The following is a 21,858-nucleotide window of genomic DNA, read 5'->3' on the forward strand; positions in this document are numbered from 1 at the left end:
ACGTGATCATCGAGCCGTGCATGCCCGGGCGGACATTGAGCAAGGTTTTGCGAGGTCCAGTCAAGTGGTGTACCGCCTCGCTTCATGCCCGCCGCTGCCTCGCGCGCTATAACGTGATGTAACGTGAAACATGTCGATCACTTGGACGCCAGGGGACGGAAATCAAAGTCCAGCGCAGGTCGTGTATAGGGCGAGGGGACTGATTGGACTGCGCCGTGTCGCCGCGCAGATTACACGCTTCTGCTAAGCTTCGAAAGCTTCTGCCGCTACCGCCCGCGCGCCATTAGCCACCTGCGTAGCCCCGAACCTTAACCGCCAAACTGGGCAGGTGCCCGGCGGCAGGGCACTAACGAGCACTTGCCTGAACGTGCGTGACAAAAAAACCTCCCCCCCACGCGCCCGCCCCTCCGTCAGGTGATTTCGTACGCCCGACGAGACAAAAACGATGCTACGGTCGGTACAACGACAGGCGGCCCGCCATGCCTTCACCCACCACCGGCCGACGACGAGCCCCCACGTGCCCGTCGCGGCCGTCACTGCTGCTGCGGCCTCATCCCGCGCGTGCTACAGCAGCCTGCAGTCCGCGGTGAAGCTGTCGAGCATCCCCGCCCCGCACAGCGGCAGCATCACCATCGTCTCCCTCAACCGGCCCAAAGCCCGCAATGCCATCTCGCAGCAGCTGCTGTCGGAGCTCAGCGGGGTCGTCGAGGGCCTGCAGCGCGAAGGCGGCAAGGGGAGCACGCGCGCCCTGATCCTCACGAGCGAGTCCGACGCCGCCTTCTGCGCCGGCGCCGACCTCAAAGAGCGCCTCTCCATGTCGCCCGCCGAAGTCCACACCTTCCTCACCGCTCTGCGCCGCGCCTTCGCCACCCTCGCCGCCCTCCCCATCCCCACCATTTCCGCCATCAGCAGCACCGCGTTCGGCGGCGGCCTCGAAATGGCCCTCGCCACGCACTTCCGCGTCTTCGCTTCGACCGCCAGCGTCGCCCTGCCTGAAACCCGCCTCGCCATCATCCCCGGCGCAGGCGGCACCTTCCGCCTGCCCGCGCTCGTAGGCCCGACGCGCGCTCGCGACCTCATCCTCACGGGCCGCCGAGTCAGCGGCGCCGAGGCGTACTTCATCGGCCTGTGCGATCGCCTGGTCGAAGTGACGGCCGAGGAAGAGAAGGCTCCGGGCGTGGCGAGGGGCAAGGTATATGAGCAGGCGGTGAGCTTGGCACGGGAGATTTGCGAGGGCGGACCGATTGCCATTCGCGCGGCGATGCAGGCTGTCGAGGGCTGGAGGCAGGGTGAGGCGGCGGAGAATATGGCGTACGAGATGGTGCTGCCGACGGATGATCGGAAGGAGGCGTTGCGGGCGTTTGGGGAGAAGAGGAAGCCGGTGTTCAAGGGGAGGTAGACGGTGTCAAGGTTGGGGGGAACTGGCAAAAGGGCCGAATCTTCGTGCATGTACATTCTAGCATGGCACTCGATGGCTGGGATAGATAGATACTAGACGATCATGAATCTGTAAGAGGCTAAATGCATTGTGAAAGGAACGACATGGGGTATCGTGCATATCAAACCACCTGCTTCAAAGGCCGAAACCACGCGTGCGACACATACGCCTCCACCTCCTCATCCTCCGCCCACCCACCCCAATCCTCCACGCTCTCCACTAGCCCTCGAATCTCCTCAACCACATCCCTCGGCGCAGGCATCCTCCGACGTCGCAGCTCGCGCTCCTGCGCCGGCAACGAAGCCATCTCGTCCGAGCCTCGCAAACCCCTAGCAGCACCCTCCCTCTCCTCGCCCGCGATCCAGCTCCGCTCGAGGAACACACGCAGCGCGACCAGCATCCGCCGAAACACCGCCCGCCCATTCCTGTCCGCATCGCGCTCCTGACATACCACCTCCTGATGCTCGACGATCCAGCGCGCGAGATCCAGCAGGCCGTCAAAATCCCCCATCCAGCCGAGGGCGCGCACGTAGGCGTGCAGGATCGAGGGGCCGGGCACTTCGAGGAGCTGCGACGCTGCGTCGGACTCTCCCACTCCAGACGCTGGTGCTGATGAGGTCTTCGAAGCTCCCGGGCGGAGACTCGGCGTGCCGACCAAGATGCTGAATTCGCCGCGCAAGCGGTGCGTGTGCGTGGTGCTGCGCAAGAGCTCGAGAGCCTGTCTGCGCAGCATGGTGCCCGCCTGCGCTTCGCTCGTCAAGGCCGTCAGTCCGGCATTCGCCATGTTTTCGGTGACGCGACATAGGGCGTGGAAGGCGTGGGCGTCGAGGTCCAGGTGGCAGTCCTGCATGAGGGAGAGGACGCGCCGTACCAATCTGTACGCCAGGATGGCGGTCTCAATTTGCATCTGCTGCTCCGTCCGCGCGCCGTAGTGGCGGGACAGCCTGCTGGCGAGGGTAGACTTAGTATTTCGCATCGAGCCTACGCGGGCGAGAGCGCTGAGGACCGAGGCCCAGGCTTGCCCGGATACTAGGCGATGCTGCACCATCAGTTCGATCGCTTGAACGACAGCAAGGTTCCTCGTGACGGGATAGCTGTCCATGCTGGGGGATGTAGACTCGGGAGCCATGTGCGGCTTCTTAGCGGGAGCGGGGCGCAAAGCTGACATTGAGAAGCGTGAGAGCAGTTCGACGTAGGCAGCGAGAAGCGGCGCTGAGATCGGCTGACTACCCGGCGAAGGTGGTGTTGACTCGAGGAGCGTGAGAAGTTCTGGATCCTCTATGGCGCCGTCTTGAAGATACTCCTGACCGAGCTCCAACGAGCTGGCGTTCGCGATGAGGAAGGCCAAGCAGCGTTCCTTAAATACGATGCCACGGTTGCGCAGCTGGCGGTAGAGCCCGTCCATCGTAGGCGGCGGCGTTCGAGTGTACGTGTGAAGATGCGTAGATGGAGGGAGCGGTTCGACTTCCCGACCGTCTCCCGGATGTAGCTCTTCATCAGGCGCCCTCGAGACACCATTTCCTTTCCGACGCATCTCATCGTTGTGTAATTTCCGGAAAATGGCCAGGAAGACATCTTGGTCTGGAGGCAGATTTGCATCGTCGTACGCGAGATAGCATGCCCATGCTTCTTGTGCGGTGCGCGTGGTAGTGATGCGCGCGGTCCAAAGCGAGCTTTCTGAGCCCACGAAGCGGCCACTCAGTAAGGTCAGTGTTTGGATTGTTGGTGTGGAGTCCACATCCCAGCCGGTATAGATCATTGCCGTCTTCTCCCACGTCCTGTGTGGGTAGCCGGCTTCTTGCATGCGCATTAATGTCTCGCGCGCCTTTGATGTCCCATGCACGTCGGCGGTGATGTCGGAGTCCATCGCAGTGCGCTCCTGCTTCCACGGCGGCCAGGAGAGAGCTTTCAATTCGGCCCATTGGCGTTCTTCTGGCGTCTTGCGCTGGGCCAGCTGAACCAGGACGACCGCTCGATAGCCATCTCTGCTCGTTTGCAAGGTCGGCCTGTGCTCTGCCATGAAGCGCAAAATGCACACGATCGCCGCTTCTTGCAAGTGATTGTTCTTGAATGGCTCGAGTGCCGTAGGCTTTGCAATCAGACGCAGGGCTTGGTTCAGCATATAGGTCAGTCTCTCCATCTGAACAATCGTCGGGTCTTCGCCTTTTGAAATTGCGGCGGGGAGAAAGTCGACCAGAAGTTGTGCAATCCTCGCCAGAGCTCTGGGCCAGACTTCGCGGGCGTGGCGCAATAGACGCATGAAGATCAGGAAGACTGCATTTTCCGGCACACTCATCATCCGGCCGCGAGTTCTTCGATCGGTAAGGATGATCAATGCCCGCTGCAGGATGATTTCAAGCGCACGTGCGCTGATATACGGCCTCCTGAGCGCATACAGAAGAACGAACAGTGGTAAAGATTGCGGACCGCGGGTGGTAATGTATGCCACAAGGGCACGCGCAGCCTGCAGTGAGTCCTGTGAAGTAACGATGTCGGACCAGGCTTTCAAGTCGTCCATGCTGTATCCCTTGGTGCGCAGTAGGACACCTGATTCCGCCCGAAGGGCAAAAGTGTCCTCGATCATCCACTCCGCCTCGCCCGTGCCTTCAAAAGCCGCATGGTGCTGAATCCAGTTTGCAAGCACTTTGGCGAGTCTGCCATCCTCCGCCTCAGCAGTATTCCAGTCGTGCTTGTGTTGAGATAGCTCGGTGCGCGACACAGCCGCCTCCAGCCATCCTTGTCTTGCGACATTGGAATAGGATAGATCTTGCTTGCCAGCAACAGGCGCGGGGGCATTGTCGGTTTTCCCCGTTCTGCGCAAGGCCTGAGTGATATGATCGACCCTTCTCCGACTTCGACGCCTCTTTCGGCCGCTTCTGAGCACCGTCACATCTTCTTGAAATCCCCTGTCGGCTCTTGGCTCTTCTCGGCTCACCAGATGCTGCAGCTCGGTCTCGGACTCCTCGCCTATTTCATTCGCCGCCGTTGCTGTAGATGCGCGGTTGGAGTACGAGACATGGTAGGCTCTCCGACACTGGTCTGTCAAAGGGAATGCGCGAGGAGAAGTGGCCTGACTAGCATGCGTGCGCTGGGATGGGTCAGCGATCGAAGCTCTCGCGGCAGGTTTGCGCCAAGGTGCTTACCGAGTGGCCAATGGCGGCAACCACGGAGCGCAGCTGTCTGCCAAGTGGTGTCAACGTGCCAAATGGCATGCATCAATGCTGTGCCGTCGACTGAGGAGGCGTGAGTTGAGGTGTGGTTGTGGAGTGAAGTCCGTATGAGAGACGTGCGGCGACGAGCTTGGCCCGATTTTGTCACGCTGGTGCACACGACTTTTGTCCACGCGTTTCGCCAGCCTCGCCTTAGCATTCACCATTGACTGCACGCGTTCCAGACCACACATCAGGGCTCATCTGTCAATGGAGCACACTGGATGATGGATAATGGAAGCAGCATGCCAATTAATCACGGCGTTGAAAGAATGGTATCATTTACTCAACCCGCTCGTGCTCCCCACGACCTCGCCCACCCCGGCCTCCTCTGTGCTCGCCTCTGCCCTCACCACGCTCACCAGGGCGACCATCGTCAAACCGCGGTTCCGAGGGGCCATCATGATCGCCACGACCACCCCGCCCTCCGCCCCTCCCGCCCCATCCACCACGCTCACCGCGTCCAGGACCGTCGTGCTCCTCCCCACCTCTGCCCCCTGGACCCGCACCAGAGAACTCCGCCCCGATGTTCATCGCCACAATCGCACCTGTCGTCTTGATGTCGCAGAAGTCGTAGAGAATACAGCTGGCATTGTTCTTCCAGATCGGCTTCTGGAACACGCCCGAATCGCGCACTTTCTGATTCGAGCCCTCGAACGCACCATGCGTTCCCAGGCCGCCTCCCAACGCGAGATCCTTGGGTCGCACACTGCCGCCGTCTTTGATAAAAGTGCTGATGCTCTGGCCGAGCACGGGGGTGAGCTGCAAAAACGCCACCCAGAATCTGTCTCGCTTCAAGGTCTTGTCCCTGTTCTTGCGCATAAAGTCTTCGGTCGAGGCCAACACTTTCGTGACGTCGCCGCTCTGCCACGTCGGTTCGTTCCATAGCATTTGGTCTCCGTCGCCCATCCAGTGCTTGGTGTCCCCTCCGACGTGCCAGATGTACTTCTCTGCGGGTTGGGGCAGCTTGGCGGTGACGCCGAAGATGATGTTGCGGTTGCTATTCACCGCCTCCCGGTATGTTGGCACTCGGCCATCCTGTGGGGCCTCCAACAGCCTTTCGCCCAGATGGTGGAAGATGGCTGCGTGTTGCGTCAGTCTTGCATGAGGACACTCATCAACAAATTCGGGGGATGCTAACTCTCGGCAAATGCGTTTTGGGCACCTTCCAGCCCTTCTACTCGCACTTGAAAAACGAGTAGCTCGGACGGATGGTCTTTGGCGAAGCGGAAGATCTGGGCTGTCGTGGCGATCGTTAGCCTCGACTTTGACTCGCCATCCAAAGTCGCAGAGATACTGACAGACGAGATCATCCTTCTCTGCCCGCTTCGGTCCCTGATTGAAATCTAGTGGCAGGATGAAACGATCAGCGCAACTCTCAGCCCGCATCCTCGACATGACATACCATCCGCCGTATTTTTCGCAATCCCATGGACAGGAATGAACTTCTTCTTGTCCTCCGCGGGAGCGAGGCGAAGATCGAAACACCGCTGCCCCGTCATCATCTGGTCGTAGAAATTCTTATCCTGGCATTGATAGCTGAAACTCTCCAACCCCGAGCCGTAGGTGGCGGCATCGTGGGAGCCAGGGTAGCGAAATTCGGTCACGGCCGCGGTTGCTGGTACAATGCCTTTGGCCACCAGATCGCCCATCCAGCTGCGCACGTGCGATTAGTCGGATGATCAGTGCGATTTGGATGAAGGGAAGGGTACTCTGATGGTCGCAAGCCTTGTGGGAATCCGGCAGCGTCATCGTGCGTTTGGGCTAGATGCTTGCCTTCGCCCTGCTTGCCTTTGTTGTCTCCGCCCAACATGTCCTTCAGCTGGCCGGGAAGCTTGTCCTGGACGTCTAGCTTGGCGGTTGCCTTTTGAAGGAAGTCCATGTTGACTTGATTGTAATTCGTGACAGTGAGATGTCGTAGAGAGCAACGAAATTGTACGAAGAGGAACAACAGAGAGTCAATGAAGGATTTGATGCGCCTTTACCTATGGTGAAACAGTATCACAACGCCCGTTATATGCGGGGACGGGGTTGGCATTCAGCGCAGGATGTTGGCCCTACACGTGGGGTTGCGAGGCGATCCTGGTTGACAAATGAGATCATTACGATCACCAATGGGCGGTTTAGCTGCTTGGCGACCCTTACATCGAGGATGGGAGTGGGCAGCGAAGGGGAAGGGCAGCTCAGCTCGCTCACATGCAGAGCCAAAACTCGCGTGCACGTCTGGAGAGTGAGAGGAGTAGTGGCCAGCAGATTTAGGACAAGGTTTTCTGGTCTCAATGCACTCGTAAAGCAGCCCGGATGCTCGCGTGAAAGAGTGACGTCAAACGGCGGGAGGGTTGGGTTTGGTAATTTCCTATCTCGGACGAAAGGGACCATTATTTTCCCGCGAAAGGCGCTGTGGCGAGAGACTTCCGGTGTATCTCTCTCTCATCTTCACCTTCAATATATCTCCAGCTCCAATACCCCTTTGCATTAACAAGACCAAGGACAACGACAACGACAACATGGCCAACAACGAAAAAGCCATCGGCGACGTGCTCGACCAGGTCATCCGCGAGTTCGGCGCGCGCATCAAAATCGACGGCGGCTCCAACGTGCTCGTGAGTGACGCGCACGTCGCCCACGCCATCTACAAATCCACCGAGGCCGTGCGCACGCCGTACGGGCCGAAGATTACGGTGGCGAAGCGCGGCATCCCGGGCGAGGAGGCCGCGCGCATCGAGGGCGTGGCGACGTACAAGGCCGTCGAGCAGCTGGACATGGACCACTTCACGCACGCCATTTTTGGCGTCGCCTCCGAGGACCCCAAGTTCATTATGCAGGGGATGAAGGCGATGATTTACTCGCTGCAGCCCAAGGGGGTGGCGGTCGTGGTGTCCATCAAGACGGAGAGCGGGCAGCAGGGTGAGGACGGGCAGTTGACGGTCAGCTTGGAGGATAAGATGAAGTATCAGTCCAAGGGCAAGATTGAGAAGCTGGCGGATGTGCTGGAGTATGCTGGGTTTGAGAAGGGCAAGATCCGGTCGTTCGATAAGACGACCGAGGCTGGTGGCAAGAAGACTGATGCGGAGGTGGTGTTGGCCATGAAGTGGGATCAGCTGACTGGTTAGAGGTCTTGAGTCTTGCTTGTGCAGCTGTGAGGATTTCATCATCATATGCATTATTCGTATGGAATGTTGGTCCACTCGCTCTCTTTGACGTCTTGGAAATCCATTACCACATTCTTCCCGCCGTATCTTCCTTGTGTATCTCGCCAATCTCGATTGCGTGCGGTCTCTGGCCGCCATCGCCAGCTCCTCACCATCCTCGCATCCAGCGCGCCCTCCATGCAATCCGCGATGAAATTGCCAATGACCGGGATTTGCATGAAGCCATGTCCACTGCCGCCAACCCCCAAGATCAGGTTCGATAGCTCTGGATGAGTGGAGATCAAGAAGGCTCGGTTTGGGGTGTCGGCGCACCAGCAGATTCGTGCAAAGCTGAACGGGCGTTCGGCAAGATGTGGCATTGTTTCGCGGAGGAAGGCTCTCACTCCATCCTCGGAGACTCTTGGGATTTGTTGCCGGGCAAAAGGTACGGAGGCTACTCGGCCAGTTTTGGTATCCTTGATGAAGTTGCAATATCCTGGATGCTCGTCGCATATCTTCATCTCGTGGTTGTCTGCATCCGGCTCCATGAAGAAGCCGCGCTCCACGTTGAACAGCACGGGCAGATTTCGATACAATATGGCTTCTTCGGCCGTCATTTTGATGTGGGCCAAGGTCCAGGCGGTCGGTCGTAGTTGATCCTCCATATCAATCAGTTGGGACGCGCTAGCCCCTGCACACAGGATTGTGCGATCTGCAAAGTGTTGCAGACCATCCGCAGTTTTGACACCCTGCACGGTGCCATCTTCCCCTATGGTCAATTCGACGGCGTGTCCGTGTGGACTTCCGCAGGTGAATCTTGCACCCAACCGCTGAGCTTCCTCCGTCGCAGCTACGAGCGCCTTCCTCGCATGTACCCAGCCCGAGCCAGTAGGATTATACCATCCTCGCCAGTTCGGAAAGTCACCAGTCAGTACTCCCTCCGGCATCGTCGATCGAAAGTCTTCGGCAGTATTCAGCTCCACAAAACCGCGCTCGCGAGTCGGCCGCTCGCCTTCTCGCAGTCGCTCTACCACTTCCGGCGTGCTGGCAGCGATGACATATCCCGTTTCGTGATAGAACTCCTTGAAGACGGGATCCTTCTTCCAAGCATCGATGGCTTGGACGCGGACTTCTTCGCTAGCCCACGCATCATCGTCTTCATCTTTTACGTGGCTGCCTGCTCGACGCGAATGGCCGCGTGCCTGGTCAGTGGGTCAGTACGAGACCTATCGGAATTGATGACATGCCTTCTTCTACAATCTTGTTGATGTCGTTGCCCGCGGCTATCGGGGAGGGGACATCATATGGATCGAGGACTGTGACAGATAGATAGCCTCTACGAGCGAGATGGAGAGCGGTGCTGGCGCCTATTGCCGTATAAGATGTATGAACATTTGCGTCGGGCCAAGGATGTTGAAGCCAGGCCAAATTGATTGCAAGATGGAGTTTTCTTACCCCTGCAGTGGAGATAGAACATCAATTAGCACTTTGTGGTTTTCACAGACGTCTACGAATCAGTAGCATACCATGTTCCACCGCCTACAATCAACACTGAACATCTCGATGGATCCAACTTGACAACCATACTCTGAGTTGATGTGTGGAGATGTTGAACGTCATTCGTTTGCCACAAGCTGGAGCACCCTGGCTAACGATTAAGATCTTCTGAATCTGGTTCATCAAAAAGCGGTTCTAATGTAAAGTGCGGTGATGATTGATGTGATGTCGAGGACTTGGGTTGCTTTACATGCCTTCCACGTCCTTTTTGACTTTCCCTAGCGCGAACTCTATTGTGTATCGACGTCAAAAAAGTTCGGCTCAACTCGAACATCCATGAACTCTGCAAACATCCAAATGTTGCAACGCATGGAGATTCTCACACCTCATGTTGACTCCTGGTAACTCGGCAAGATGGACGAGTTCAGCACTGTGCAGCAGCACGTGCAAGCTGCCCTCGTAGCAACCACGCGCTCCGCCTCCGCCCTCGCCAACGAAGACCTGCCCTTCCATCGATCCCTCTCCACCTCCCTCTCCGCCCAACTCGACCGGCAGAATGCGCGGCTTCTCGCTCTTGCGTCGACTCTTCTGGGCGCTGCGACTCCCGCTTCGGAGAGCGTACGTGCCGCCCCTTCGCTGAAAGACTTGGACAGCGTCGACGGCAATTGGCGTGCGGTGGTTGATGTTGTCGACAGTTTGCTTGAGCGTGCCGATACTGCTTTGGATGAGTTTACGGGGGCCGTGAGACGGCTGACTCCTGATGCGGAGGCCAGGGTATGTTGGGAGAAGAGCTATGTTTATCGCGGAAAAGGGTGAATACTGATGGGGTAACAGGCAATGGCGGCTACCAAGTCCGCAAAGACATCGGAGATTGCGCGACGGCTGAGATCGCAAGATATGGAGAAGCCACAACTGCTGTTTGAGAATGTGCCCACCAACAGAGAGAAGGCCCCATTCAAACCTTTACTATTGAGCAAGCCTCACGCCGCGGTTCCTCTGGCCACTGCTCCGATCACCTCAAAGTCGTTCCCCAAACCACAGTACGCGTCCGACATATTCGCGTCGGGATGGAGAAACGATACTGACTTTCGAGATAGATACCCGCACCCTTACCAGCTCGAGATCGAGCAGTACCAATACCCTGCGTCGGTCTACGCGCAGGCCGACCCAATCGCCTACCACCCATTTGATTCGACTTCGGCGACCTTTGTGGACACCGAAGAAGCGGTTGACGAGATGCTAGAGGAGCTGAAATTGGCAAAGGAGATTGCGATCGATCTCGAACATCACGACACCAGATCATACATTGGTATCGTGTGCTTGATGCAGATCAGCACACGAGACCGAGACTGTATGTCTATGCCCAAGATGTACAGTTGCGTTATATTTCCCACTTTACTAACAAATCGCTCTTGATTGTAGGGATCGTCGACACTCTGAAGCCATGGCGGCGAAAGCTCCAGTGTCTGAATCAAGTCTTCGCCGACCCTAGCATTGTCAAAGTCTTGCATGGAGCCTATATGGACATCATGTGGCTGCAGCGCGATCTCGGGCTGTACATCGTTGGTCTTTTCGACACCCATTACGCCGCTCGAGCGCTCGGATATCCTGGCGGCAGCTTGGCCTTTCTGCTGAAGAAGTTCATCAACATCGATGCAAACAAGCAGTATCAGATGTCCGATTGGCGGATACGGTAAATTTTGAGCCACCCATGGAATTGGAAATGGCGAGGGTTATTCGCTGACGCCGTACCAGGCCACTGCCTCAAGAGCTGCTAGACTACGCGAGGAGCGACACTCACTATCTCCTCTACATCTTCGATTGCATGCGAAATGAGCTCATCCAGCGCTCGAATTTGTCGCTCCCTAATCAAGAGGGTGACAAACTCGCGGACGTGCTGTACAAAAGCAGCGAGACGGCTCTCCAACGATACGAGCATCCCACCTACGACTACGAGCTCGGCCAGGGACCGTCTGGGTGGTACAAGACGCTTGCGCGTGCATCTGCCATGTTCACCAACGAGCAGTTTGCCGTTTTCAAGGCCGTGCATCAATGGCGAGACGAGGTCGCGCGGGACGAAGACGACTCGGTGCACTATGTTATGCCCAACTACCACATCTTCAACATTGCGCGAGAACTGCCGGTCACTCGCGCGACCTTGTCAAACATCCTTCATCCGGGGACGCCGGCGATTCGCCTCAGAGCCGATGAGCTTGTCGGAGTCATTCTCGGGGCGAAGGAAGCTGGGAAGACCGGGCCGGCAATGTTGGACGTCCTGAACCAAATCGAGCCGCACAAGCACGTCAGCTCGAAGGTGCCGCACAGCCATTCCGTGGCTGCTTATGTGCCGAAGCCAGCGGCGCAAGCAGGCGATAATGGGGTCCGCTCTGGCCTCCCACTGCGAAGCGCAACATCGACATTCTGGGGTGCGGCATTGAAGCACGATGCGACCGAGGGCCAGCGTCGAGCATTGTCTACGGCTCCCGGTCTGTCTCTGACCGTGCCCATGCCTGCGCTTGGCGCCACGGTCTTTGCCGATGTGACGGAATTTGAAGCATCTGGACTGGGTGCGGCTCATCAAGTCAACGGCGAAGATGTCGAGTCTGTGAATGTAGCCCCCGAGCCAATCGACGATGAAGACGAAGTCGTCATACTCAAAGAGATGGGAAGGAAGCGCAAACGCGACGGCCGCGCAGCCGCAATCACCGACGGCATGGCGAGTCAATCCGACGAAGTGACGCTTCTGGAAGAAGACGACGAGACCAGACAACAGCGAGCGAAAGCAGAAAGCAAAAGGGCAAAGAAGGAGGCGCGAAGGGCCGCTCGACTCACGGCTGGGGCATCAGACGACGCTGCCTTGGATGAGCAGCCTTTTGACTACTCCTCCGCTCCTAGCATTCTCAACCCTCCGCGAGAGGATGCGGGTGCTGGAGCGGCGGCGGCGGGGCGCAGGAGGCAGGTGAATCCGCATGCGAAGTTGCTTGATGCGCCGAAGGGTGCGCCGAGGAACCCGGCGGCGAAGGAGAGGGCGGGGAGGATGGCAACGTTTAGGAAGTAGTTGCTTGACGAGCAGTCACTTGCAGCAAAGCATCAAACACGGATGTCACTAAATCGCAATGCAAGCCTACGTACCTCCCGATGTACTCGCGCTCGTATTGCTCGGACATTCCGGCGGGACTGCTAACGCCACACCGCCCGCGGGGCACGCGGGGTGACGCGCCTACGTCATGTATCGTGGTGAAGCGCCAACGGCGTCGCCTAAAACTTGTTTCGGCGTTCGCTTTGACATCACCGCAGGATGAGGCTGAGCCGAGAGATAACAAGTTGAGAAAGATTCTTTACCACCTCGTCCCTTCCATCGTATTCAAACAAACCTCACGACTTCGCAACACCGCTTCATCAAACCGTCCATTTCCAAAGAAAACCCAGCGAACCAGTAACACGAGCAACAATGACCCTCTTCGGTACCTCTCACTCCCCGCACAAAGTCTATAGAACTCCGTGAGTAAAACTGACAAACGACACAACCAGGCAAGAAAGAAGAACACTACGAGCCCGCGCCCGTGCCGGCGCAGCAGCAGCACGGCAGCCTCTTCTCCCGCCGCCGCGACTCGCCGCCCTCCGCCCACTCGCCCGCCAGCACCACCCGCACCAACGACTCTTCCTCCACGGGAAGCAAGCTCGGCTCCCTGCTCGGGAGGGACAAGGAGGACAAGTCTGGTATGTGTGTTGCGCGCCTCGTTTCCCGCTGCGAAAGGTGTGGTTTGGGAAGGATAGGCTGGCTGACGTTGAGTAGTGACGCAAGCTCGTGAGCGTGTGCAGAGAGCCGAGGAGGTGAGTTCCAGCTGCTGAATTTCCCCAATATGCCATGTGAGATTGGTTTTGACGGTTGTTATATCAGTCGGAGCGCGCGGCCGACCAGGCGCTTTTGGCCGCTCGGACGGAAGTGCGCGAGGCCAAAGAGCACGCTCGCAGACTCGAGGCCGAGGCCGCCGACGATCTGAAGAGGGCACAGAAGAAGTCCGATGCTAGTCACGACATCACCAAGCGGTAAGGCATACCGCAGCTAGAGCTCGTCCATTGGCGGATTGAGGCTGACTTGTTTACTCTTCACAGCGCCAACCCACTCGGCAAGTTTGGTCTCTAAGGGCCATGATCGCATGCTGCGAGGTCCATGCCCGTTGCGAGCTCCCATTTGCTGTTTGCCGATTTGCTTCATATACCCCCCCTTCTGCCCTTCCTGTTTTCTACGCATGGCCTCATGAGCGACGAGCAAGAAGCGATTTCAAGTGTGGACAGTCGCAACTTCCATACGTGCTAGTCGATGGATAACGTTAAATGATATGCAAACTACTCTTGACATCCATTTCCGCAAAATCGCAATATCACAATGCAGGGTATACCCTCGGATCCATCCGTTCATTATCATTAAACACATTCAAATCATGGGGAATAATACACCACACGCCACCATTCCCATTGCGCAGGAGAGCATCATTCCTGCACCTCCACTATTGTGGGCCGTTGTCGCCGGTAAGAAGAGCCAGAAGAAGAGGCAGTAAAGGAGGCGGAGTCCTGCCCAGGATACGCCGAGCGGCCGGTCGAATTCGACGGTCGACGAATGTACTGTGAGCCAGGGTAATCGGAGTAGAAGCTCTTCGTAGTCCTGCCGGCATCGCTAGCCCCGGGCTCCAACATGGCGGTGAAAATCGAGCTGCAGCTGCCATTGCTGCTCAGGATTTTGCTCCCGACGGTCGAAAGGCGGCACGCGGCTCGCTGTGTCGTCGACGGCGCTTGCGTCGCTCTGTGCGACGATGTCCTGCCGGTGGTGTCGGGACGCGGCTGCGTTGCGTCCGCCAGCTCTGACATGAGGATTTGCTGGAAGTGGAAGCCGAAGCTGCCGCGGGCGAGCATGCCTGATTGCGCGGCCTCACGGGCTTCGCGGGTCTGAGTTCGGGGACGAGGGCGAGGTCGCGAGACAGCGGCTGCGGCGCCTGCGGCATCCTTCGCCGCGGGAGCGGGGGACTTGGTGCGGCGGAAGACGGCCATGGTCTTGGGGCGGAAGGGCCATTTCCAGACGGATTTGGAGCGCGTGCTTGCGTTGCCGCTGCTCGTTCGCGCTGCCGCTGCTGCTGCGTTGGCAGCCTCTTGCTTGCGCGCTTTGACGAGCCGGCTGAGACTCCACGCCTTCGAGGCCTTCTCCACGCTGGACCGGTTGGAGCGCGCGCCCGGTGCGGTGTAGGTGGCGATGGCGTCTTGCGAGGAGTAGTAGCGCGCGAGCTTGGTAGCGGAGCTGACGCCCTCGACGTGTCGGCGAGCTTCGGCGGGCGAACATTGCAGGCGCCGCTCGGCGTCTTTCTCCGGCAGCGGTCGCAGTTCGGGGACGCGGTATGTTGATCGGAAGCGGGCGTTGCAGTCCACGGACACATCGGACCGCCCTGATCGCTCATACTCCGGACGGATGGGGGGATGAGAGCGTACGGGGTCGGGTCTGTAGTATGGAGGGCGAATGGCCGTCTCGCTGATGACACTGTCCTTGGCGACGTTTCGAGGGGGTATAGTAGTTTCGAACCCGGTGCGAGGGGTCGAGAAGATCGTAATCGGGCGATCGCTGGTGATGGCGTGGCACTCTTGGGCGGGAGAGATAGGGTGTGCGGGTATGTCTGTTGGTACAGGCGGAGGAGGGAAGGCGGGTGATTGCCACGGTGGCATGGGACTCGGCATTCGTTTACTGCAGATTGTGTTTGTTCGTGTGATGTTGACGGGCTCGACTTTCGCGAACGATTTCGGCTTGCTGTACCCGTGCTTCGCCATCAGCACGACGGGAATCTCTGACTCGACCGACGCCACGCTCGCGACGGTAATGTTGCTCTTTTCGGAGTCGTTGCGGCAGTGGTACTCGCGTTTCGATTCAAAGGAAGGTGGGTTGGGGAATGCGTCCAGCGTATCATACAGGTCGCCGCCGAAGGTGTTCGTCGTGCTCATCGTGGCGGAGGAGGCATTGCTGAAGACTTGAGTGTAAGCTGCAGACGAGCCGGAATTGGAGGTGCGGTGGGTGCCGGTGAATGATGTGTCGAGGGTCAGGGACAAGTCGGTGTCGGAGTCAGGCCATGTCCAGCCCTCGCTCAATGGAGCCGGCTCTCGTGCCTCGCCCTCGAAGGACCCCTCGTATGGTTTGAAGGTGGCATCGAACTCACGATCGACTTGCTCAAACAGGGATGACAAATCTTGCTGTCTTGTGTCTTTGATCGAACGCGACGACGGCTGCGTTTTCAGCAGTCGGTGGATGGATCCCTCGAGCTCGTCTCGCATGGTTGTGTCCCTGACTTCCTCTTCCACGATCGGCAACGAAAGGTTCGAGGCGTTGTGCGCAGGGCTGATGGTGGACTTCTTCGTTTTGACATCCCTGATCCGAAGTGTGATGTCCGTGAGTTGGGCCTTCAGATTGGCAATGCGAACGGCAGCTTGTCGGTTGACTGAGGTCAAGTCCTGCAACGCCTTCATCTCCTCTTCGTTGGTCTCTTGGGTCTCGTCATAAATGTAATTGGGCATGCGGCAAGCAGCCATCTCCTCGGGGATATAGCCTGGCGTCCGTCTGGCAGGGACCGGTGTCAATGGCAACGTGCGAGTGTCTTTGCTGAAACGCTTGTCCGGCAGGAAGGACGAGACTCTGCGGCTCCAATGCTTCGATCGAGGCGTCGACTTCTGTTGTGAGCCATTCTCCAGTGGTAGGGCGGGTAGTGGCCAGTGAGGCGAGGATGCTGGATCCGACGGCTCCAGGGTGTTGATCTGCTTCATCATGGCTCTCTTCCCGGAGGACCGCGTGGCCTGTTCAACGCCCATGTTGCCGGCAGATGCGTCCGAGGGATGTGAGTCCTGACAGCAGCTGTTGAGCTGGTCTATGATGCGTTTGGGGTTTGCGACATGTAAGTCATGAGATCGTGAAAGAGGTAACAAGGAATGAAACGGGAACGAGAAGCGATGACAAGGAACATGCAGCCTGTCGGACAGGGTCATGTGGGTGGAGAATGCATCTCCTTTCTATACTTACACGAGTCGAGAAGCTGAGGTGCATCTCCTAAAAAAACGTGCTGGGCCTCGTAAGTCGGAGGCCCTCTCGGCCTGCCACCAAGCAGGCGTCGCTCGGCACCACTCTTCGCCACACGCAAAAGCGACTCGGGAGATGGCTGCAGGAGGGCATCATGGAGCATTGCGCAGATGGCGAAACAATGGAGTGGCCGGCTTGGGCCAAATGCACCGCATGTCGAAGAGGGGAGGCGGAGGGGAGTGGCAGATTCCAAGCGAAGATCTGCCGCATTAGCCCGCGCCTTTTTGGTGCTGGGGCGGATGCAAGATCCAAATTCTGCCAATGCGGGCTGCATCGGAGCTGCTCCGCGCTTTTTGTTTGGTGGTCGAGATGCTCAATGTGCGTCTCTTATGCACATGATTACCTTGGAATAAATGCCTTAGCTGCATAGTTTTGTCCATTTTCATGCTTGCAAAATGTTGCCCAGGGAAAGGATGTTCTCGGCATTTTCGGGGGACGGCAGCATACCACGCCCCCAATCTTCAACCGGGTTTCCAGGGTCTGACGCTTGACCCTTGGCCCCCACCTGACATATGGGGTAGCCTCAGTAGCGTAGGGGGCAGGGTCGGCAAGAAGTCAGGAGTCAGGCTGGGAGCACACAATACACAGTCCGAGTAGAGAGTGTTCCGTGACGTGCACACTGCTCGCCGAAGTCAGAGGCAAAAGTAACGCGTGTCTGGGCGGCGGGTGGTTGCGCCAGCGTGCAGCATTAGTGCGTGCATAAGATCAGCGTGGGAGTGGAGGTCGAGATAGGCGAGCTTGGGTCAGGCATCGGCTGGAAATTACATGGCGGCGCCTCGCCCTTCTCACGGCCATCATTGTTTCTGGGACTCACGAGATGCGCGGGGCAAGAGCCAGACATGTTGTTCGCTGTATTTTGCATGTTGTGTGGTGAGTCTTGCGGTTGTTTCGGATTGTGGCCTGTAAAAGACATTGTTGTCGAGACACTGCCTGCCAAGGATGGATTGCGGGTTGGCGATGAGCTCTGCACGATAGCAGTTGACCGGCAGGTCATCGTGCATAGACTACAGGTCTTGAAAGAGGTGTGTACCACAGTATTAGCTCAACGGACACGACAGCGTGCAGCAGCAGTTCCAAGAGCTGCCGGATGGGGCAGAGATGGCGGATGGCCCTCGCAGCCAGCCTCCCACGCCTCGCTCGGAAGGTGGGTGAGAAGCCTCGCGACTCGTCCTGCCCGCTCCAGAATCACGCCGGTGAGGGCCGGCGGAAAACGGCAACCGGAGGCCGGGCACGGGGGCCGGGGAGGGGCGGAGTGGGGGAAGTCCAGATCGGTTGCGAATGCACGCACGGGACAGAAAGTGTCGATGTCGTGCGGAGTCTCCCCTTCGCCCCTTCCTTATCGACCGTTCTCGGACGGGGAGCGAGGCGAAAGCGGGCTAGCGGGGAAGGCTATTTGCCTTATTTGAACAACGTCTGCACGTCGCTTAGAGCATTCAAGCCTGGCCTGCATGATGCTGCATGCCCGCGTCTCGCTTGCCAGCCCGTTGTCCTTGATCATTTCATTTGCATCGCGCATCGCGCATCGCGCTCATGCACGCGTGAAATGTGTCACTCAATCGGGCATGCGAACCCTCTGCACTGCTGCCCTATACCGCCTGTCTGCCATTGTCACGGGATCACGGATTTCGGGCAGGACAGGGCAGAGCAGGGCAGAGCAGACCGGCCCTCTGGAATCTCACTCGTGACGATGGCCTTCTAGACGACACAGATGCCGGAGGAATGCCCGGAGCCTTTGCAATGTATAATCAGTCCTCTGCAGTATACGGGTCCAATTGACCAGCCCGTGATCGGCGGTCCATTAACACTAAAGCTAATCGAATTACACACAATTCGGTATTACGGCCTCTGTCCACCAACAAGGCCAACACGCATCGCAAGGGTTATCGCCGCTGAAACAACGCTCATCCAACAAATCATCAAAAGCATCTCATCAGAACACATCGCCTCCTCCGCCGCCGCCCACGCTGCACGCCATAGGGAAGTGGTCCGTCTCCACCACGACATCCGCTCTCTTCCGCCCGCGAGCAATGTGGTCGAGTTCCCGGTGGAAGATCTTCGTGTTCCCCACCAGCGCTCGCGTATCCTCGAGCTGCTGCTTCCATCGCTCCGCCTCGCGAAATGTCATGCGCACCTCGCGCAGGTGCTCCTCCAGCGCCTTCAAATGCTGCTCGATCTCCACGCCCGTGCGCTGAAGGCCGTCTGCGATGTCTTCGATGCGTGCGATGTAGCTCGGCACCCGCGGCCGGTATGTTGCGATGGGAGAGCAGCTGTCTTTCGACGTTGCGGGCGTGAGCAATGATGGCGCGGGCAAGGGCGATGAGTTGGGTGTGGGGTTTGCAGGCCGTTTGGGCGGCGGTGTTTGTAATGTGATGGCGGATCGGCCGGTAGAGGGGGAGAAAGAACTGTCGATGTGAGGAGAGAAGAAGGAGCCGGAACTCGGCCGCTGCGGAGTTTTTGGGGCCGTGTTCGCCGTCGCAGGCCGCATGAGAACGTCCGTATGATCATTCGCGACCCGCTTGGGAGATTTCAATGGAGTGATTGCCGGCTGCTGTGTTGCTGATATTAATTGCGACCAGTATTGTTCGTCGTCCGATCGCCGCGGCCGTGCAGGTCTCGGCGTCAAAGGTGGTACTGGCGGCGGCATCGAGACCTCGCCCTTCCACACAGCATCCGTGCCCGAGCGCGATCGCACGGGCAGCGACCTCATGGGACTGCCAGTGAACGTAAGATCGGGTTGTGATTGCCCAAACTTCTTTAGAAGGTATGGCGACGATTTCGACTTGTTCAGCCGCGCGGTGCGCGGTCTCGTTATCTCTGGGAGCGCGGCAGCGGTAGGTGTAGCCGGCGGGCTGCTGAGTTGCTTGTCGCCGCTGTTGCTCTCTTTCCTCGTCTTTCCCATCCGGAAGAACTTGATGTCTCGGAAGAAGCGGTACTTGGCCGTCTTCGCATCGTCCGCAGACGGCGAAAGTGGCTGGGGTAATGGCGAATCGTCCGTCCCAACTTTGTGGGATTCGGTGGTTTGAGACTGCGGTGTCTGCCACCCTGACAGGTGAGATGCATCATCGCCCTTGATGTCGGTGACTGCTTGATCGCTGGAGAGGGAGAAGATCGAGCCAAAATCAGAAGCAAGGTCGATGATGTGCACATCGCCCTCACAGAAGACAGCGGACTTCTCCATCGCTTTGAATGCCCTTTCACATTAGCATGTTGCCGTATTTCTGCATTGTTGCCAGCAATCCAGGCCTGCGGGGACCGGCGAGGAATTAAATCCATCGACTATCGCAGACCATATTTGTTGGAGATTGAATGCAATCCTCCTCATTTCGTCAGGGGGCCGTGCCTCCGGCACTGGCTCCAAACGTGAACAGCGCTGCCGCGATTACTCACATAATTCTCCGAGATTGCTGCCTTATACATAGACGATTGTACTATGTGCTGTAACGCATGGCGATTCGAGAAGAGTTCGTCGGAACCACGGATGCACATCACATCCATCTCGCTATGGCCTCATGAGGCCATATAGTCGAACTCAAAAAGAGCCTCGCTGGCGTGGGGTTGGAGGGCTTCGCCATGCGCTATCCGTGCGAGGATGCCACGACCGGAAGCGGCCGCAGCCTTTCCACAAAGCCTTACGACTCACGCCAGCTTGTGACGAGACGCTCATTTCTACAACTTCAGGCTGCAGATTCGTCACACGGGTTTTTCGTTCTCTTGATTTGTGGAGACGTTCGATTCTGGATGCTGCCGATACTACACAACAGAACCACATCCACCCACCGCATTACCGTCCATCATCTCCCATAACTCGTACCATCTCTCATCATCACATAAAATGTCGTCAGGCGTAGATTTGCCCTGCACTATACAACCCGCCGGGACAAGTGGTTCGTCACCGACGATAGATGCTCCACCTCGCCGCGCAACTGATTGATCACGCCCGCCATCTCGGCCATCTGAGCCAGGAATCTCGACTCAATGGCGTGAGAAGGGTCGCGGGAGCGCTGCGTGGGCTGCGGGCTTGTCGATCCAATACCCGGGATTATGTCGTCGGGCAGATGCCAGGCCGAGTCTACGAGTGCCGACTGAGGCTGGGCTTTTGATGCCGGCTGCGGCTTTCGCGGAGCTGCGGCGTGCGGGGCAGCTGTATTGTTCGGTCGTGCAGACTCTGAGCGTCTGGCATGCTGGTCCGCGCGTGACGAGGATCGGCTCTGCGGCGTCGGACGGATTGGGGCCGCATCGCGATGCTCGTGCCGTACGTCGACTTTGTCCTCCGCTCGTCTCCGCGCTGGTTGTGGCTCTTGTAGCACCGGACGTCCCGACGGCCCCAGTCGCAATGAGCTCGCACGGGGAGGCGGTGTCGGAGCAGACAAGCTCTGGACTCTAGAACCTGGGAGGACGACGGCAGAATCGCTCTGCACACTCCTCTTCCGGACGGGAAGGTCGTGTTCGACCAAATCCAGATACTGTCGCTTGCTTTCGGCAGGCGTGCGGTACGCGCATTTGAGGCGCACGGCGTACTCCTCTGGCTTGATGGGCGGGGTCGTGTTGGCGGAGAAGCTGTCCGATGCATCGGTACGCCAGCTTAGAGCGGGGGACGGACGTCGCTCTGGTACAGCATCCCGACGATGGACGGCCTGCTTTCGAGAGGCACTTGACGATCTACCGGATGATGCCGAGTAGGAGCGTTCGGAGATGGAGTCCCCACTTGATCTCGACGGCACGGTGTTGAATTCTAGCTTTGGAAGATCGTTGCTCTGAGTGTTGCGGTTGGGACCCATGCTGATGTCTGCGTCGACTGTGGATCCGAGTAGGCAACCTGCGACTGTTAGATGGTTTGTCTGGATGTTGTATCAAGTAATTGCAATCACATACCGAGTGATTTGGCGAGTTTGGCGGAGGGCAGTGTCACGTGGAAGATGTCGTCGTCGATTTCCGATACCACGATCGATCGACTCATCAACATTGGATTCTTCAGACTTGGGAAGCAGAGTCAGAACGTGATGGCTGATAGATTTCGTCACGCTCCAAAAACACAGAAACTCACAAGGGCATGAGGTCGCCCATGCATATCCGAGGGCGAGACATCTTATATCTTTCGGTCCGTCCAGCCGTACGAGGTACCTCGTGTCTCGATGGGGAAGGATTCGACAAATCAAACAGGGCAGAGAGCACAACGAGCCTGGCAAACCGGAGGATTTAGAAGCTCGAGTGCAACGGCAATGACTTGCATATATGCGAGTGCAGTTCGACTCCACACCCACGCCGATCATTCGGCGAGGGCATGTCCGGGGCGTTGCTGTCCGCATCGAGGCGCTGGAAGATCCCGGTTCTGGACGCTGCGTGAGTCGCAGCGCTGCAGCGCGTTGACCTGGCGAAATCGCTTACACACTCGGGGCGCGCCATCTGGGTGCAGTTGGGGGTGAGCGACTAATCCACAGAGCTAGGCCAAGGCCCCGTCCGCGCGCGCCGTTGCAG

General features: G+C 58.1%; 10 protein-coding genes across 10 annotated transcripts; 3 read left to right on the forward strand and 7 right to left on the reverse strand.

The window, feature by feature from the left end:
• The first annotated feature begins 300 nt into the window (after window positions 1-300).
• On the forward strand, window positions 301-1,550 carry BDY17DRAFT_300309 (ClpP/crotonase-like domain-containing protein). The gene has a single exon (XM_033734039.1). It carries the CDS (start codon window positions 446-448, stop codon window positions 1,397-1,399), a length of 954 nt encoding a protein of 317 aa, XP_033588683.1. The 5' UTR covers window positions 301-445; the 3' UTR covers window positions 1,400-1,550.
• Window positions 1,551-4,705, reverse strand: BDY17DRAFT_282975 (uncharacterized protein). The gene is made up of 2 exons (XM_033732074.1): window positions 4,582-4,705; window positions 1,551-4,526 (listed from the first exon to the last, which is right to left on the reverse strand). Exons 1-2 carry the CDS (start codon window positions 4,648-4,650, stop codon window positions 1,560-1,562), a joined length of 3,036 nt encoding a protein of 1,011 aa, XP_033588684.1. The 5' UTR covers window positions 4,651-4,705; the 3' UTR covers window positions 1,551-1,559.
• Window positions 4,706-5,659: 954 nt separating this feature from the next.
• On the reverse strand, window positions 5,660-6,808 carry BDY17DRAFT_177542 (PLC-like phosphodiesterase). Its single transcript, XM_033729876.1, has 5 exons — window positions 6,793-6,808; window positions 6,360-6,729; window positions 6,053-6,303; window positions 5,949-5,993; window positions 5,660-5,887 (listed from the first exon to the last, which is right to left on the reverse strand). The coding sequence occupies exons 2-5, from the start codon at window positions 6,527-6,529 to the stop codon at window positions 5,784-5,786; spliced, it is 570 nt and encodes a 189-aa protein (XP_033588685.1). The 5' UTR covers window positions 6,530-6,729; window positions 6,793-6,808; the 3' UTR covers window positions 5,660-5,783.
• On the reverse strand, window positions 6,672-7,805 carry BDY17DRAFT_300313 (uncharacterized protein; the record flags this gene model as incomplete). Its single annotated transcript, XM_033734040.1, has 2 exons — window positions 6,672-6,729; window positions 6,793-7,805. One exon carries the CDS (start codon window positions 7,803-7,805, stop codon window positions 7,026-7,028), a length of 780 nt encoding a protein of 259 aa, XP_033588686.1. The 3' UTR covers window positions 6,672-6,729; window positions 6,793-7,025.
• On the reverse strand, window positions 7,803-9,564 carry BDY17DRAFT_300316 (fructosyl amine:oxygen oxidoreductase-like protein). Its single transcript, XM_033734041.1, has 3 exons — window positions 9,305-9,564; window positions 9,026-9,138; window positions 7,803-8,955 (listed from the first exon to the last, which is right to left on the reverse strand). Exons 1-3 carry the CDS (start codon window positions 9,361-9,363, stop codon window positions 7,811-7,813), a joined length of 1,317 nt encoding a protein of 438 aa, XP_033588687.1. The 5' UTR covers window positions 9,364-9,564; the 3' UTR covers window positions 7,803-7,810.
• Window positions 9,565-9,623: 59 nt separating this feature from the next.
• BDY17DRAFT_300323 (ribonuclease H-like domain-containing protein) lies at window positions 9,624-12,530 on the forward strand. Its single transcript, XM_033734042.1, has 5 exons — window positions 9,624-10,049; window positions 10,110-10,315; window positions 10,373-10,626; window positions 10,698-10,968; window positions 11,031-12,530. Exons 1-5 carry the CDS (start codon window positions 9,690-9,692, stop codon window positions 12,331-12,333), a joined length of 2,394 nt encoding a protein of 797 aa, XP_033588688.1. The 5' UTR covers window positions 9,624-9,689; the 3' UTR covers window positions 12,334-12,530.
• Window positions 12,487-13,650, forward strand: BDY17DRAFT_177596 (uncharacterized protein). The gene is made up of 5 exons (XM_033729877.1): window positions 12,487-12,739; window positions 12,807-12,995; window positions 13,072-13,109; window positions 13,177-13,325; window positions 13,392-13,650. Exons 1-5 carry the CDS (start codon window positions 12,727-12,729, stop codon window positions 13,420-13,422), a joined length of 420 nt encoding a protein of 139 aa, XP_033588689.1. The 5' UTR covers window positions 12,487-12,726; the 3' UTR covers window positions 13,423-13,650.
• On the reverse strand, window positions 13,651-16,351 carry BDY17DRAFT_177597 (uncharacterized protein). The gene has a single exon (XM_033729878.1). It carries the CDS (start codon window positions 16,290-16,292, stop codon window positions 13,770-13,772), a length of 2,523 nt encoding a protein of 840 aa, XP_033588690.1. The 5' UTR covers window positions 16,293-16,351; the 3' UTR covers window positions 13,651-13,769.
• Window positions 16,352-18,106: 1,755 nt separating this feature from the next.
• On the reverse strand, window positions 18,107-20,061 carry BDY17DRAFT_177720 (uncharacterized protein). Its single transcript, XM_033729880.1, has 2 exons — window positions 19,771-20,061; window positions 18,107-19,563 (listed from the first exon to the last, which is right to left on the reverse strand). Exon 2 carries the CDS (start codon window positions 19,559-19,561, stop codon window positions 18,314-18,316), a length of 1,248 nt encoding a protein of 415 aa, XP_033588691.1. The 5' UTR covers window positions 19,562-19,563; window positions 19,771-20,061; the 3' UTR covers window positions 18,107-18,313.
• Window positions 20,062-21,666, reverse strand: BDY17DRAFT_177719 (uncharacterized protein). Its single transcript, XM_033729879.1, has 4 exons — window positions 21,428-21,666; window positions 21,256-21,359; window positions 20,854-21,199; window positions 20,062-20,680 (listed from the first exon to the last, which is right to left on the reverse strand). Exons 1-4 carry the CDS (start codon window positions 21,466-21,468, stop codon window positions 20,356-20,358), a joined length of 816 nt encoding a protein of 271 aa, XP_033588692.1. The 5' UTR covers window positions 21,469-21,666; the 3' UTR covers window positions 20,062-20,355.
• Between the last annotated feature and the right edge of the window lie 192 nt (window positions 21,667-21,858).

Source organism: Neohortaea acidophila, assembly GCF_010093505.1.
Source record: "Neohortaea acidophila strain CBS 113389 unplaced genomic scaffold BDY17scaffold_7, whole genome shotgun sequence".
Lineage (NCBI taxonomy): Eukaryota > Fungi > Ascomycota > Dothideomycetes > Mycosphaerellales > Teratosphaeriaceae > Neohortaea > Neohortaea acidophila.